The following is a 17,908-nucleotide window of genomic DNA, read 5'->3' as shown; positions in this document are numbered from 1 at the left end:
CCCACCCAGCGCTCGTTGGGGTCAGACCGCTCTGCAAGAAGACACATGATACGAGTCAATTCACACGACCGCGATGGTTTACCGGCAGTGGTGTAAGTAACTAAGTACATTTACTTAAAGACGGGGTGCCGTGATTTTCAGTGATCCCCCCCCCCCCCCCACCCCCCCCCCCCCCCCAAAAACATGATCATCAGGTATTATATTATGGTTATACTAGGAGGAAGATTTTTTTTCCAAAAAGTGTACAGAAAGTGTTAAAATTATGTTTTTATGTGGACACGGCCTCCAGTTCATTAAGTATACCTGGTTTCTTACCTTAGCACCTCCTCCACCACCTTAGCACCACCCACCTGTCCTAGTCCCTCCTCCTCCTCATGCCCAAACCTGTTATGATAATGAGGGGGAGGGTATATTTTTACTGTGTCATTAAAGTGCTGTTTCTCTATGGCACGTTTGACCCTCAAGGTTTCAGCCTCCAGGAAGAACTCAAAATAGTCAGAGAAGACATAAAACACTATAAAAACATCACCAGGGGGCTTAATGAAGTTCTATCAACCCTCATAGACACATGAAAAATAGAAAAGGTGCAAAACCATGGCACCACCTCTTTAAGTCCTGTACTTAAGTACAATGTTGAGGTATTTACTTGAGTATTTCCAATTTCCAATACTTTTGCTTCTACTCCACTTACATCTCAGAGGCAAATATTGTACTTTTACTCCACTACAATTATTTGAAAACTTTAGTTACTAGTTACTTACTGTAGATTTTGATTATTATTACAAAACATACATTAACCACTTCGGCCCATATACATTTCAGCCAATTGATGCGACACATTGTGAGCTCGTAGATCTGCTATTTTAAAAATATTTGTATACATTTGAAAACTTGTGAAACGGGACATTCTGCATAATGAGTACTTTTACATTTGGTACTATATGTTGATGCCAATCCTTTGGTAGTTTTACTCAAGTACAATTTGAATTCTGCTCTTTTACTTGTAACAGAGTATTTCTACATTGCAGTTATTGATACTTTTACTTAACAAGTATAAAATGTGAGTACTTTTTCCACCACTGGGGGCAACTACACTTTAAATTAAAAAAAAAATCTTTGTATGACATGAGAATGCAAGTTCCTTTTATTTGTAGCATAACCGTTTTTCTTCAGGTTAACTTATAATAATCTAATTCTGTTGAATACGTTTAAAAGTCTTTATTATTGAGCCGTGGGGCAAAGGTGACCAAAACGCACAGGTGACCAACGCATTTCAGCTCACAAAGCCTTCATCAGGGTCTTTCTAATCTTTAGCCACGGCTCAATACTAAGCTTTTAACTCTTTCTCCAGCTGAACGGAGTGGCCGTTTTGAAGTTCCTCACCTCAAAAAAAAAAACCTGTTACATGGATTCTACAAAGGATTAGGAACTTAAATACTTCTTCTGTCCTCGGATTCAACTCTCTCTCCACACACAGAGCACCTGTTTTCAGTTTAACCCATTACGGTCGGAACGCGTCATCTGTGTCATTTTAGATTTTCTCTGGCTATTCAAAAATAGCAGATCTACAAGCTCATAGCGGCGGCACCGAGTGCCGCGCTACGAGCTGTAGATCTGCTATTTTTGAAAGATCTTGAAATGTGTGCAAATCTTTGAATATATATATTGTTTTAAAGCAAGCATTTTAACTCAAATCTTTGCTTCTGGGGGATTCTACAAATGTCTTCTAAATCTTAACAGTTTTCTTTAAAAAAAAACTTGCGTTGCTATAATATAAGTGTTGCTCAAACTTTTTCATGTCAAGGACCCCCCAAAACTACATGTATTTGGCCGCGGACCCCCATCTGAAAATGTTTTGTTCCAGGGACCCCCCCAGAAGCAAAGATTTGAGTTACAAATGTCCCCTTTAAAAATATATATATATAAGATTTGAAAGATTTGCACACATTTTAATAGTAGATCTACAAAAATGACACAGATGCGTTCCCGGTCTTAATGGGTTAATGAATCACAGACCCACACGGTGCTCCTTTTATCTCTTTCCTATTGGATCGTTTGTTCTACTTTGTATTACTGACTGTCTTGGAATCAGACAGACATCGGTTTGGCTCTCGGCCAAAGATGGTGGAATACAGAAAGATATATGCCATCCCAATTGTAGCCACTAGAGGCAGAAATGGTACACAAATGGCATACAAACACCCATTTTGGATGCTGTCAATGCACCGAACGGGACATTATCACGTTTAATCAGACTATTGATTGGTCTAAGTAGGTGAGATAGTGACCTATCGACGGGGCTCAGTAGGTGTTTTGTTTAAAGTGTAGTTTTGGACCGCGACGGAGGCGTTTGCCCCAACTTTCATCAACCCACAGAATAACGACGAAACACCTATCTGAGCCCCGTCGGTAGGTCAGTGTCTCACCTACTTAGACCGATCAACACAGTCTGATTAAAGGTGATAATGTCGCATTCAGTGCATTGACAGTGTCCGAAACCGGTGATACAAATGGTGTGGGCGTCGTCTGACGGCAGACCTCACGGACGTCCGATGTTTACTGGCGCTATAGACAGTGTTGCCAGATTCTGTGAGATAAACAAGCAACCAGGTCTAGGAAAACCAGCCCAAAAGAAGCGACTATATGGGCCACATGTACACTTTAACATAATACATCAGCTATTTGAAAATAGCAGGTCTACAAGCTCGCGACGCGTTGTGAGCTTGTAGATCGGCTATTTTCAACTAAAATCTTGCGGGGAAATTATAATAAGCAGCTCCGCCAACCCTGGCTATGGATCCTGTGAGAGTGTGTTGCTGGGACAGAGAAAGGTCCATGATGATGAAGTAGATTTTCTCCTCGTGTGTCTGGAATATTGTGTGGCGATTGGGTCCAATATTTAGTTCATTGAACTTGGGGTACAGTAGGGTTGATTTCGTCGACTAAAACTATGACGAAAAATGTTCGTCGACTACCTTTTTTTTCACTGACGGAAACTAAATAAAAACTAAATAAAAACTAAGCTACGATGACTAAAACTATGACAATTTCGTCAACAAATAAAACAGACAATGTTAGTGAGTGACTAGCCTGAAAGAGCGAGCCCTATCGATGGTCTTGAAGGGCGGATCCAAACCCAGGCGGTTGGATTCCAGCGCCGCTTCCTATTGCTTCACCAATCTATGTCCCCCCCTCCCCTCCCCCCCCCAGCCTGTGCACGGAAAACGCTGACGTCACCAAATTTAGAGCGACGCCCCCTCTGCACTCTGATTGGTTAGGAGATAACAAGGTTTAGAAACCACCGTTCCTGCATGGTTCACCCAGACTTTTTTCTTTTGTAACAAAAAAAAGGCATGGGTTTCCGAGGCTAGTGAGTGATCTAGTGGAGAAGAGATCCAGTAGAACTAAAAGACAAGTCGTTTTATGCTCGGTTGCACTCGGGTGTTGCGCTCCGAAAACTAGCCGATCTACAAGCTCACAACGCGTCACGCTGCGACACGTTGTGAGCTTGTAGATCGGCTATTTTCAGAACGCAACCAAGTGTAAAATCAGCCATTACGACGCCATCAAGGCACCGCAAAAACACATTTCAGTCGACTAAATCAACTGTAGATTTAGTCGACTATAATCTTATGATATTTAGTCGACTAAAACTAGACTAAAACTAAATCATTTCAGATGACTAAAACTAAATGGTATTTTATTCAAAAAACTATTACCAAAACTAAATAAAACATTTGCTGTCAAAATCAACACTGGGGGTACAGCCTCGTTCAGAAGCGTCCAGTGGAATGAATAGACTACAACCTAATTCAGGTCTCCTAAAAAGGCGGCCACCTATATGTCACGCAGATGATGGAAAGTAAACCGGAGATGGCATGTTTTTTCTTTTTTTTCTCCCTCTTAATCTCGCCTCCCCCTGTGCATGTGCTGAAGTGTCCTTAAAGGGGCTACACCATGAATTTGAACTTTTCCTTCTTTTTGTGTGTTTTTGGTCTCCCCTACCTCTCTTCTATCCCCCAAAATACCCCAGTTTGAACACTCAGGCTTTCACAGCAAATCTGGGGTTTTCTGTAAATTGGTCTCAAAACAGGTCAAACTGATTTGCACCCTGACGTGACGTCACGTCAGGGTACAATCCATCCCGTTTTTCAGTTACAACCCAAAAAACAAAAAAATATATATATTATTCAATTTTTTTATTTTTTCATACTTTTTTTCGTTTTATTTTTTCCACACAGAACCAGGAGATAACATGCATACAAACTGGCTCAATAGCGCCCCGTGCCAAACAGGACAATGTGGTATTGCAGGTGAAAGTGCTTTATAAGCCAGAGAGAAGTTAGTTGGAATGAGTATATCTGAGGCTTGATTTAGGCTCAAACATTTTGAAAAACGTTTGAGGGACATACACAATATGATATTAAATATTATCATTATTGTTTAAATTCATGGTGTAGATCCTTTAAGCAAGCCCCTTAACAGCTCCCCTCTGTGCGCTCTTCAAAGCCACCTGAGCATACATCAGCCGGGAAAAGCAACCCCCCCCCCATTTTTATTTATTGAGTATTTCTACATTGCAGTATTGATACTTTTACAGTACTTTTTCCACCACTGCCCAGGATGAAACAAGTGATTTACAGGTGTGCCCTGAGCCACCAACATGCAGTACTTTACACATCTATAACAAGTAAGACGCGCGAACGCTGGAAGCGAACGCAGCTCGAAAATATTGTGTATTTACGGACTTCGTGTTATTTCACCGTGATGGGGAGAGAACATTGACATTGTGTGTGTGTGTGTGTGTGTGTGTGTGTGTGTGTGTGTGTGTGTGTGTGTGTGCATTTTAATCAGAGCATTGTCTAAATTCCTGCACTCTGGCGGCTGCACACAGGCAGTGCATGCACGTGAGTCACATGGGGGCGCGAGCCAATGAGAGCGCGGCTGCACACAGAGACACACACACACACACACAACCCGAGCACGGTTACATAGTAAGCTCCACTTGGTCGGAGGCGCGGCTTCGCCGCGCCTCCTTCCGTGTTCGCAACAATGGCTTTGTGTCCATGTGACGGCATCTCCTTATCCCTAAATTACCCTCAATATAATACAAAAAGAAAAAGAAAAGCTAAGGCAGCAGCGCTGACAGCCTGACGCCACCCTAACCTTTATGCTGCCATCACTGTCTATCAGCCTATTGATTACCCATCAGCACACACACACACACACACACACACACACACAAACAACACACACACACACAGTGTCAGAAGCATGACAAAACTGAAGATATTGGCTGATCAGACAGAAATCCCCAGGGGTGGAGATACACCACGGCAACAACACACACACACACACACACACACACACACACACACACACACACACACACACACACACACACACACACACACACACACACACACACACACACACACACACACACACACACACACAGTCATCAAAATACATGCGAGTCAAACGCTGCGAGAGAAAATGTCCTTGAAGAGTTTGTACTTGTTTGATGGAAGATTCTCTTTGATTTTTGCAGTGGTGGGAAAAGTACTCAAACGTTTTACTTAAGTAAAAGTATCAATACTGCAATGTAGTACTCTGTTACAAGTAAACGTCCGGAATAAAAAGTAAAAGTACAAAAGTATTGGTATCAAAATGTACTTGAAACACCAAAAGTAAAAGTACTAACATTTTTGAAAATAGCAGATCTACAAGCTCGCAATGCGTCGTGGTGCTTGTAGATCGGCTATTTAAAAATAGCCTGGGTATAAAATAGGGCTAAAGTGGTTAATGTATGTTTTATAATGTAATAACTAATAACTAGTCTAGAATACAAAGTAACTAGTAACTAAAGTTTTCAAATAATTGTAGTGTAGTAAAAGTACAATATTTGCCTCTGAGATTTAGTGGAGTAGAAGTAAAAGTACAGACAATTGGAAATACTCCAGTAAAGTAAAAGTACCTCAAAATTGTACTTAAGTACAGTACATGAGTAAATGTACTTAGTTACTTTACACCACTGGATTTGTGTATGTGCTAAAGCTGTCTGTCTGTCTGTCTGTCTGTCTGCCTGCCAGCCAATTCAAGTATTTTCTTTAGTCCGCTGTTATTCCTTATACCAGTACAAAAGGGTTGATACTTGGATTAAAAACAAAAAGTTGGTCACATATCTTGGTGGCAGAGCCGTAGAATGAAAATGTTCCCACGTTTGTTGTCAAATGTACTCAAGTAACTAGCGCAATATCTTTGTAGCTACTTTAGCCTGCTGGGCTAGAGCAAAAATTATCCTCACAGGCAAGTAAGCCACAAAACGTTTATGGAAATAGCCTGGAGAGTCAAGTACACTAGAGCCTTAAATCGATATGTCCATCTATTATAAAACATAATGTAACGGTAGTGTTTCACGGCACTTAGGATTGTGCAAAAAGTGCAAAAACACGTACAGTATCACTTGTATTGTGATGATACGTTCATTCCAAAGTGCCTCAAGTGCACATGGCAGAACCATTACACTTTTACAAGGAAAGTGTGAGTGCTGTGGGCTCTATGGCAGTGTTGCCAAGTCTGCTTATGATAAGCGACTATAGAGCACCGAAGTCTGACGTAATTTACACATCCTAGGTTTGTCTACCTGGTTTGCGGTTTTCCACCCCCATTCTGAATCCCCATAGACATATTTAATATCGCGTCAAAAAATAACTGTGTTCCCCGGCGGTTTTACTCTTATGGATATGAACCAGTTCTGACGGTGAGAAAACGCTGTATCAAATATAAGTGACTGACTATCATAAACGATACAGAACCTCCTCCCTGACAATATCGCCAAGACGGTTTGTTTATTTTTGGACCACAATTCTTATATGAGACAATTCTAAGATGACCCAATGTTATTCTCCATAGCGAAATTACTTTACAAACCTGGGGATGAACGAGTGACGTCAGGACTTCTGTACTCTATGGGCTTTGACTTTCATTTAAAACAGGGGTCTAAAATGTTGCAGATTAAACTTTTTCATAGATGTCATAGAACATCTAGAACACCAAGATAAGGTGTCTTCCATTGCGAGGTCCATCATTTTTAGTTTTTGTTTGCTGGGTACTCTCCATCATTTGTAGTTATTTTGCCGTGTGCTCTCCATAATTTGTAGTAGCTGTTTTTTGTCATGTATGCTCCATCATTTGTAGTAGCGAAGAGATTTGGTGTTGAACGGGAGCGGACCTATTATATAGCCCTGGGGGACTCCGTTCATGCGGGACACGGGACAAATGTCCCATTTCCGGGGCTGTCCCGCAAAATACGGGACGGGTGATCACCCTAGCTTTGATGGCTTCATAGATTAGTTTGACAGCACTATCAGTGTTGTGTAAATGACATGTGTTTGTATGTTTGTCTTTACAAATTGGTTTAGCCAATTATGTGTTTGTTAAAGGTTCTATGACATTCATTTTCCCTTTTTTTGATGACCTCAATTACACCAAAAAAATCGAAACTTTGAACATTCAGTGGATTTTCTGTGGTCTGGGGTTTTCTGAATAATTAGGCTGAAGAGTAATCTGAGCTTGGCCCTTCGGCAGTGAAGTCACAGCCCATTAATCCCGCCCACTCTCCTCCTAACCCCCCCCCCCCTCCCCCTAGCCTTTCCTTTGGGGGGGGGGGGGGTGGGGGGGGGGGCAGTGACACCCGCAGGCAAAGATTTATTTTTTCATTGCAGTTGAAAAGGCTTTAGAAATGTGAGAGAAAAACACCTGCCATGGATCAATGGAGTGGATATTTTTGTTAAAACTTTTTATACACGTTTGAAGGACCATGACAAAGACTTTTAATGTGTGTTAAAACTGAACGTCATGAAACCTTTAATGTCTATTTTTTTTTTTTTAAGGGTAAATGTAGTAACTCTGAGGACCCCTGTTGAAGAGTTATTTTCCCATAGAATAAAAAATATATAAAAAAACATATTTATTTTATGCCGAGTCCTCCAATTCTCCATCAGTCATGGCTGTCAGTTCCCACCTGATGTTGTGTGGGAGTTCTGACTGCTCCAGACCGTACTGAATAACTGCTAGTTTGCATAGCGTCTTAAGACTAGGACTAAAGTCTAAGATGAACAGGTCCTCATTGTCTTCGTAATAATGAAAGATGAAGACACGATCTCCCACCATGCAACAGCAGCTGGCATGCTCCCGAAACAGGTCATTCACCTTGGGCTTAACCTCCTTCCAGGAAAAGGTCTCTGGACTGAATCTCCACATATCATTGGAGGTCCCTGTAACAGGTTCTTCATCAGGCCAGTACGCACCACCAAAAATGTACAACTCTCCATTGTAGGCAAAGACTGAATGACCCCAGCGTCCTTCTTTAGGAAGCTGTGCAGAAGGTGTGTTCAGCCAGCAGTTGGTCTCTGTGTCAAACACTTTGACATTGTTGAAGCCCAAACATAAGCCCTGAAACACAAACATCTTTGTCCCGATGATGGTGGCAAATTGACATGATGAAACAGGTCTGCCTCCGGTGTTAATTAAAGACCAGACCATTGTGGTGGTGTCCAGCTTGTAGATGTCATTAGTGCATCCAGTCAGCTGGGTGACGGTCCTTCCTCCAAAGACATACATGGTCTTCCCCAAGGCACAGGCCGAGTGGCCCCACCTCGCCTCTGGAACGGTCCCAGAAACATCAGAATTGAGCCATCTGTGGGTGTCGACATCAAACGCATAAAGCCCGTTGTTGCAAACTCCACATATATTCTCTCCTCCCCAGACGTAGACGATATCTTCAATTAGCACAGCTGTTTGGGAATAGCGATTACAGGGAACCTCAGGGGGAAGTTTTCCTCTTGTAGTTCTCACTGGGGGCAACGTCATCCATCTCAGAGACACTGTGTTGAAGACGAACACATTGAGCTGGTTTTCTGGAGTTTTCCTATAGTCCCAATTGTCACCTCCAAAGGCGTACACTTTGTGTCCCACTGCTACGGCAGTTTGAGGATTGATGACATTTCGCTTTCCTCGCAATTTCACTGTACAGTGCGACATTTGACAGACAATCAGAACACTGACTGGGTGAAATAAATTCTCTACCTCCTTGCTCTGTGAAAGAGTCTTATTCGAACATGCTACCATTTATATAGGAGACCAGTCTATGATGTCAGTTATATGATGTCAGTTAGTGTGCCGTCATAGAATCATCATAATTATTTGGTCAAAGTTTCAGCCCACGTATGGAGCCCCAGAATTACACCTCCCATTGGTGAAATGTAGGTTCCAAAAAGCTATAAAGTATAAACGATCTCGCTGCCCGTGTGTATGACCTTCCAACCTGGGGAGGAGTCTTTAATGTGTGTCAAATGTATTGCACATGAATGACATTGTTTTTTGTTTAAAAAAAAAAAAAAAAAAACACAGCTAAGGTAGAAAGAGAGGGCAATGGGGTTTTTGAGTATATTCGCATCAATCCTACATCAACATTGGCTATGGGCCAATTGGGCTAATTGACCTCTGATGTCAATTTGACTCAGTCATAACAATATAAGGAGTTCCCAATGCAGCTACGCCTAAATATAGAGTGTGTTGTCTAACCTCAATGTGTCCTCATGGCATCAGCCGCAAACAAATCAATCAGCTCCATATGGGAAACTCTGTGTCTGTCAATCCTTGTCTCTGTTATGCCCACATATGGGCATAACAGAGACAAGGATTGACAGATACAGAGTTTGTACAGATCTGTGCACTATGCCCATATATGGTTATTGGTCATGTGCATAATGTAGATACAGACAAACTTCAAACTCTGCGTGGGCAGCGGAAAGGACTCGAGGGAGTGTGGTGTCCGTCGTAATCAAATGATTTTGGCCTAAGTCAAAATCATTTGCTAATTATTTTGGCCTAAGTCACAAAAACAAGTGACTTAGGCCAAAAAAAAAAAACTATTTTGGCCTAAGTCACACTAGGGAGTTAGGCCATTATATTAAAAGGGACGGGAATAGCATGATCCTTTTCAATTAGGATATAGGCAATTTTACCAGAGGTGGCCAATGTCATGAGGAGCTGACTTAGGCAAAAATATTATTTTCCTCAAAAAATGACATTAGTTTAGCAAGGTGACATATCCAAGGTCAAGGTCAAGTGTATTGATAAGTCCCAAACTGGGAAACGTATGTTACAGCAGATCATAAACAACTCTAAAACACAGTAAAAATACATAAACAACACATACACATGGACATAGACATAGACATGGTCACAAGATCCAGATAATAATAGTAGTATAAGTATTCTTTGAGACACACATACGGGTATTTCGGGGCGTGGCCGAATCCGCTATTACTTCACCAGGCGAAACAACACAGCTTTCACCATGGGAATTGCATTACGGAACGCACACATTGTTACATTGTGTGGGAGTATCTCGTCATAGAGCAACAACATATGGTGAAGTCTAGAAGTGCAGGTCATTGCAACAACCACCGATCTTGTGAAAAATGAAAACGGCACCGCCAAATATTCTAAACTTGCCGCGATTCTGCCAACAATCATGACGTCGATCCGCACATCCGAGTTTTTGCCGGGCCAAACAATGAGTCACGTGACGTTGATGCGTCCTTACATAGTCTATACCAGTTGTGCATGATTGGCCAATACGCTTGTGCAAGGACGCGCTGTGATTAGCCAGTAGCCACTTTGAGTGATAGTTGGGGCAAACGCTCTCACCAGAACATGATTTACTATTCTGTCCCTATCGGTACATAACTCGAACGGCGCTGAGTCGGCCCAAGCGAACTTCACAACGTTCGGCATAGCAACTCGCTCGCTTTAGCTCACTCGGTGGTGCCTCAACGTGGCTCAAGTTCGCTTGAGCCACGTTAAAAAAAACTATATGGGCTAAAGAAATAGCCTGCAGTTGTTGTAGGCAGAGGCACTTCCGCGTTGGCCACAGAAGGGGGAGTGTTTATAGCACAACTGGTATAGACTTTGTAATGTTGCGACGTTGATCCCTTTCCCCTATTCGCTCATACTAGGACATGGCATATGTGTAGACAGAAGAATAGTGTACAAACAACCAGAGATGGGGACTCGAGTCAGAGACTCGTACTCGAGTCGCACTCGAGTCGCCACAAATGAGACTTGACTTGGACTCGAGCTCAAAGACTCGTGGACAATCTTTATTTTATGTTTTTTTTTTTACGCATTAATGAATGAAATGCCCCAAAAAAATTCACTCCCCTGTCCCTCAAAGGAACCTACGGTGCGCGCTGCGCGGAGCTGGCTCCCAACCGACTTCAGTCAAGCTGCTTCATGCTGCTCATTAACGTAAACATGGAGAGGAGAGCACAACGGCTGCTGTGTGTGTGGCCGCCGCGGCCTTTCATCATAAAGTTTAAAAATAAAAACTTTGAAATTAAACAAATATGTTTAGCTCAGCATCAACTACATAACCTCAGTTATCTTGGCATATGCTTAAATTTTTTATAAGATGATCGGATCATCTGTGATAGCACGTTTAGGAAACGTCGCATTTTCATTTTGCGACGCTGTCTCGTTAAACCCAGCTGGATGAATATTCAACACTTCACCACGGTAAACACTACGTTCATGTTCACTGCATTAAAGCTGTGGTTCTCAACCTTTTCAGGCCGTGACCCCCCAAAATATTCATATTTGAACTGGGGATCACCATTTTGTTTGACTCGGTTCCACAGATAAATATTGTGAAAATAGCAGATCTACAAGCTCGCGAGGCATTGGGAGCTCCCGTTGTGGTCCCGACCCACAGATTGAGAACCACTGACTACAAGCAAGTTACATGTCTGTGTTGTTGACCACGTAATGTAATGTTACAGACCTCACAGGCTTATTTGGTTTCCAACATGCTTAGTGTTGTATACTCCGTCGCGCCTCATTGTTTACGTGCCCAAAAGAACAGATCTGTAAGCTGTCGTCACGCCATGACGCAACGCATTGATAGCTTGTATGTCTGTTATTTTGGGTAGGTAGGCGAAGCACATTACGCGGCGCAATGTATCTGGGTTTGAGAGCCTATGATTGATGTAAGCTACTGTAGCCTACTACATTATAGCTGGCTGTTGTCACAATATTGTAGCTCTGTTCGGGATTATTGCACAAAGGTGGATGATGAAAGAGTTGCAAATGGAACGTAGACGATAACAGCTAACGTGAGTATGTGACGTGTAGGCCTATACCACCCCACATGGAAAGAATCTATATGTTCCATATATGCAACTATATGTAACCTATATGCTACATATAAGGATCATATATGCGCATATATGTGCATATATACCACATATATGCCTGGTATAAGCTCCATATAGGCTGCATATATCTCACATATAGGTCAAAATCTGGTGCATATATGTGCATATACAGGGTATATAGGTCTCCTATATAGCTTGTTTATACCCTCATATAGGTCATATATGTTAATACAAGCCATATAGGTCTCCTATATAGCTTCTTTACTTCCAGTGGTGGGAAATATAATGATATACTTCATTAAGATAAAGCATATTAAACTTATGAACTCAAAATGATTTCACTTGTGGGTCAGCAGTGAATTCTAATTTGTAGGTGATTATCAGTTATTACTTTTTTATTATTACAACTGCAGGTCACAGTTTATGAAAACCTGCAGATCCTGTCAGTCAGTTCGGTCCATTCCGTAACAAATCTAACATTACATTGCGGACCGTACTCTATATCTGACCAAGAAAGCATATTCTGACTATATCATATGATGTCATCAATATTAAGCCGATATTTGGCAATGTCCATATATGGCCAAGATAGAATTAATTTACAAATCAAGATCATCACCTGGAAATCCATTCATGAATATAACAACACTGTCCTCATCAAACCCTGCATATCCACACGTGGAGGCCACTGAATCATCACCTCCCAGATAGCAAAAGATATTAATTCAATGTTGGATTTTGGTCAGATTGGTTATTTTTGGTTGAGGTTGAAAAAGCTATGTTGATTCAATGTTTAAATACAGATACGATTTCAACATTTAAAAAAATGTCATTGAATCAATTTAGTATAGATGATGGTTTTTCAATGTTGAAATGCCCAACAATGAATTGACATTGTTTCAACGTGTAGTGCTGATATTGCACACCCCCCCTCCCCCTCCCCTCCCCTCCTCCCCCTCCCCTCGCACCCCCTCCCCTGCGAGAGGGTAGTAGTCACAACTCGCGAGACCAGCTAAATCTCAGGAAACATTGGCGCGAATTGAGGCTTGTTGACAATTCACAATACTACTATAGTAAGACTAACTGGTAAGTCCTTTACAATATAATGTATTATGCAATTCATATACCATCATCTGGCTGTCATCGTTTGACTAAATGTTAACTTGTGAATTATTACCGTGGCAACTACAGTGCAGACCTGAGCTTGTTAGCTAGCATGCTAGCTAATAATAGTTGACTGGTAAGAAGTGAGTTCTTATGGGAATAGAATGTACTATCCCGTTCAGATACCGTCACCCGACTCTCATCGTTTGACTAAATGTTATCTTTATGCTGTCCGGGGTTTGTAGCTTGTGTTAGTAAATAGCAATGCATGTTATTAAAGCAGCTAGCATGCTAGCTAACGTTAGCCCGCCGTTTTGTTAGCATGTTTCGTGATTAAAATGTACTTTAATTTGTTTATCTGTGTGTATACAATAACAGATTATTAGCGTTTTTAACAGTTGTATAATCATTGTTGTAACCAGCACTACTGTGAAGCAGTTCGTTCATTTAATAGTGGTGAACTAACAAGGCAGAATGTATGGTGCTAACTCACTAGCTACTAGTGTTAAACCAACGGGTACCAATTCACTTTGCCGGAAGCACTTCCGGTCTAGACCGGATACGGAAACTACATCCGTGGTTGCATGTGTGTATGTGAAAATTTACCGGATATAGGAGGCGGGATCTAGAGCATAATAGAAACCAGGTTAGCTCATGGAAAAGGCTTAATACTTCGGGTAATATTTTTGCCTTTTTAATGAAGGCACAGTTAAGCTTTTACTACACTAAAGCAATTTAGCCTGGGGATAAATGTGGAGAAACAGCTGTGGTGGAAGAAGTAATCAGATATTTTACTTAAGTAAAAGTAGCAATACCATAATATAAAAATACTCTGTTAAAAGTAAAAGGCATTGTGTTCAAAATGTTACTCGAGTTAAAGTACAAAAGTATTGGCATCAAAATATACTTAAAGTACCAAAAGTAAAATGTTTGAAAATAGCAGATCTACAAGCTCACAACGCGTCACGATGCAACATGTGGTGAGCTTGTAGATCTGCTATTTTCAAATGTCCTATGTATAAAATAGGGCTAAAGTGGTTAATGTAAGTTTTATAATAATTTATATATATATATATATATACATACATGTGTGTGTGTAAAATATTTTGGAAGGACCTGATAAATTAATAATTTGGCTGATATATATATATTGTTTTGTGCATATATTTATTGAATTATTTGTTTCCCTCTAAATTTTCAGGGTTGTGCTACAAGAGGACTGGAGAGGATTCACTGCAATACACAAGGCCTGGCCAAGTATAATAATTATAGCAGCACGGGCACCACCTCTTTTCTATTTAGACCTGTTGTAACCTATACGTTGTTATGCCATTCAATCCGGGAGCCACCTCTGTGTCTCATTAGTTGTTGCTATATGTATGGCAACATAATGTTTTATTAATTTTTTTAGTAAAAATTTGAACGTTTTCAGAAAACTTAGGTTAGGTTTTAGGAGGTGTTTTTAGAATTGGCCTAAGTCAGATGAGCCAGAAAACAGCAGTGTGAAGCGATTTTTTTTTCAAGCCACCTAATTTTCCAGGTACAGTGGTGACACTGTCAGTTATGACACTAAAAAACACTGGCAAGACCAAATGTAATTGCATGAAAGCTTTACAAGCATTTAGTTCAGGTTATGTGTTCAAAGGTTACAGCGTCCACTATTCATGTCTTGTGTTCCCTTCTTTTAGCCTCTGGAGGAAGCTGCTCGGAGGATAACCAGCCTAATAATGGTAAGTGAACCACTTCACACTACTACCTCAGGGTGGACAGATTGTAAATGTGCTTTAGATAGAATTCATAGTTCATGTTTTGTGTTCTCTCATTTTAGGCTTTGGTGGAAGCTTCTTGGCAGAGTTGGAGTCAATGGACCCCTGCAATCATGGTAAGTAGACTAATAGGCTAGATGATTCTCTCAGCCACTCTTGGAGACCATACACTGACTGGAAATGTTAGTTAAATGGGTGGTAATGTAAAGTTGAGTGCATATATGAATTCAGTGTCTCACTATTTTGCAAGGATCTGTTAATGTTGGCACGATATTATATGAGAACTTGTATTTTACAGTGACTAATTAGGGCTATTTTAATCCATTTCAGGAGGGAACCACACTGGACAAGTAAGGAATGGTATGTCTGTTGTTCCTGTGTCAACAAGAGCCTTTTTATACATTTGTGATTATTTTATTAGCCATTACTAAACAGTTGCTGTGCCTTGGCTATTGTGCCATGACATACTGTAACTTATTAAAGACTGACATATTTGAACTTATAGCTCCTGCTACTCTAAACATTAAAACATACAGTCTTGATAAATTGCATACAAGCTTTTTAAAATATTTTAATTGTCCTCTTTTTAGACTTCGCTGGCAATCATCACCCCCAAGGCTATAAAGGTGAGTTAACTAACACATTCTCAAATCACTTCTTTTTTTTTACCACCAGACATGCACTAGGTACACTTGCTAGTGTATATGGTGCTCATTGATAACTACTTTGATGGTGCTTATTTGCCTTATTTTGTTCTGTCTGTCTTTCTCTAGGAATGCCAATGTATAACTCCAGCCCCTACCACACTGTGCCATCAGAGAAAACAAGGAATAAGAAGAGGGCCTTCAAGGACACGCTGATGCAGGACTGCATGTTTGGTGAGTCAATCTGCACCTCAAAATACTAGGTTTACTACAGTGGATTTGGCAATTTTTATGATGGATATTTAATTTAATTAAGTATTTTAACTTTTATCTCAAGTAAATAAGAACAGATGCATTTTCCTCACCATGGAATGAGCCTGATGGAAAATGCATCAACTCTTAAAGAAGCACTTCACCCATTTCCAACCTTAACTTCATATAAGTGGTCCTCTGTAATGCTCACAATAAGATGGCACCATTTCTGTCTCAGAGGTGGTCTTTGCCTGTGGACAGTTCAGAAACCTGCCTACCAGTGACATCATTTCAAGCTAATGGACATTGAAAATGATGACCTGTCATGTCACTGGTAGGCAGGTTTCTAAGCTGTCCACTGCCCTCCTCTGAACAGAGTAGACATGAATGGTGGCATGTTTTACGAGCATTTGTGTGGATCAATTATATGACTATGGGGTTGAAAATGGGTGAAGTGCTCCTAAGGCCACCTGCCAGCTTTCTTATTTATCTTTATAACGTTTTTTTTTTACTTTTTTCCCCAGCGGCTGCGAAAGGGCCTTTCTGTGTGGAGTTTGCATGTTCTCCCCGTGTCTCCTAGGGTAGGTACCCTCACAAAAACATGCCGTAATCCTGGTCACTATACTGCCTCCCCCTGGCCAGCCGATTTTGTAACCCTATTTTTTACACCCAGTGCCAATTGTCTATGTAATCCTGGGCACTACCTTCCCTCTGCCAACCTAGGGAGGCTAGGGCCGAGCTCATGCCTCCTTCAATGCATGAGAGCCAACTGACCTTCTTGTCACCTGACAGGGGGGAGTTTCACTGGTTGGACGTAGCGCGTGGAAGGAACACGTTATTCCAACCAGTTCCCTTCCCCTCCATCAGGCGCCCCGGCTGGCCAGGGGGAGGCAGTATAGTGACCAGGATTACTGCATGTTTTTGTGAGGGTATTAACTACCCTAGGAGACACGGGGAGAACATGCAAACTCCACACAGAAAGGCCCTTTCGCCAACCCCACCTAGGGTATGGGCACTGATGACGCGGAGGAGAGAACACACCCCCAGCGTCCCCTGCGGGAATCGAACCCAGGACCTTCTAGCTGTGAGGCGACAGCACTACCGACTGTGCCACCGTGCCCCCCTACTAATATTTCCTATAACTAATTAATTAAAGTCTAACACATCAATCTTCTTCTTCTTCTTGCGTATGTCATCAGATCCTCAGCTCCGTTGCAGCAAGCCAGTCCAGCGTCTCGTCATCCAGGTTCATCAGGCCTAGGTCGCCATGTGGTGGGCGGTGTTTCGGGCAGCTGGTCATGATGTGTTCCACAGTCTGTAGGGGGTCTCCAGGTTCACAGTGGGCACTGTCCGAGAGGCCCCACTGTTGCATTGCTGCCTCGACGGTCATGGCACGATGACCTGTGCCACGGCCTGCTGTTCTGATGGCTCCCACCATTCATCTGAACGGAGCTGGCGATCACGTATCCGCGTGCACCCCATCCCCTGCACTCCTCCACAGTCACCCAACACAAACACCAAGCATGACGAATGTCCACTACCATGGAGAGGGTCGTTCGATGGCGACAGACATCCTAGCGGTCAGCGAGCCCCGACCTGACCTGAAGGCAAGATGGGAGGAGGCCCAGAGCACCTCCCCATCGTTCGACGAACTGATGGACCAAGCGGACGTGCTGATGCACTACGGTATATTAATCACAACATGAACATTAGTATTCACTCTCAACAATATTCGGTGTCCGGAGCGCTCTGCTTGCTGCTGAAACATTGGTAATTCATATTGGTCTTATAACTTCTGTTATTGGTTAGGGATTCACATTTAATTGTAACTAAGATTAGGGATTCATTAATAAAACATCAATGATGAATAACTTCTGTCTGTCTATTCTCTTGGGTCTGTGTCCTTCCTGAGCAATCC

General features: G+C 41.8%; 1 protein-coding gene across 2 annotated transcripts; it reads left to right on the top strand.

Annotated features, from left to right (window-relative positions):
* Positions 1 to 14,926: 14,926 nt before the first annotated feature.
* LOC308074894 (uncharacterized protein) lies at positions 14,927 to 16,141 on the top strand. Of its 2 annotated transcripts, none has more exons than XM_080414402.1 (5): positions 14,927 to 15,058; positions 15,157 to 15,210; positions 15,425 to 15,444; positions 15,685 to 15,720; positions 15,868 to 16,141. In XM_080414402.1, the coding sequence occupies exons 1-5, from the start codon at positions 14,962 to 14,964 to the stop codon at positions 15,952 to 15,954; spliced, it is 294 nt and encodes a 97-aa protein (XP_080270528.1). In that variant the 5' UTR covers positions 14,927 to 14,961; the 3' UTR covers positions 15,955 to 16,141. The 2 variants fall into 2 exon arrangements, with proteins under 2 accessions (XP_080270528.1, XP_080270527.1); XM_080414401.1 differs by having other exon boundaries at positions 15,425 to 15,454.
* Positions 16,142 to 17,908: the final 1,767 nt, after the last annotated feature.

Source organism: Gymnoscopelus braueri, assembly GCF_963280865.1.
Source record: "Gymnoscopelus braueri genome assembly, chromosome: 19".
In the NCBI taxonomy this organism is placed as follows: Eukaryota; Metazoa; Chordata; class Actinopteri; order Myctophiformes; family Myctophidae; genus Gymnoscopelus; species Gymnoscopelus braueri.
This window is presented reverse-complemented; position numbering and strand designations above follow the sequence as displayed.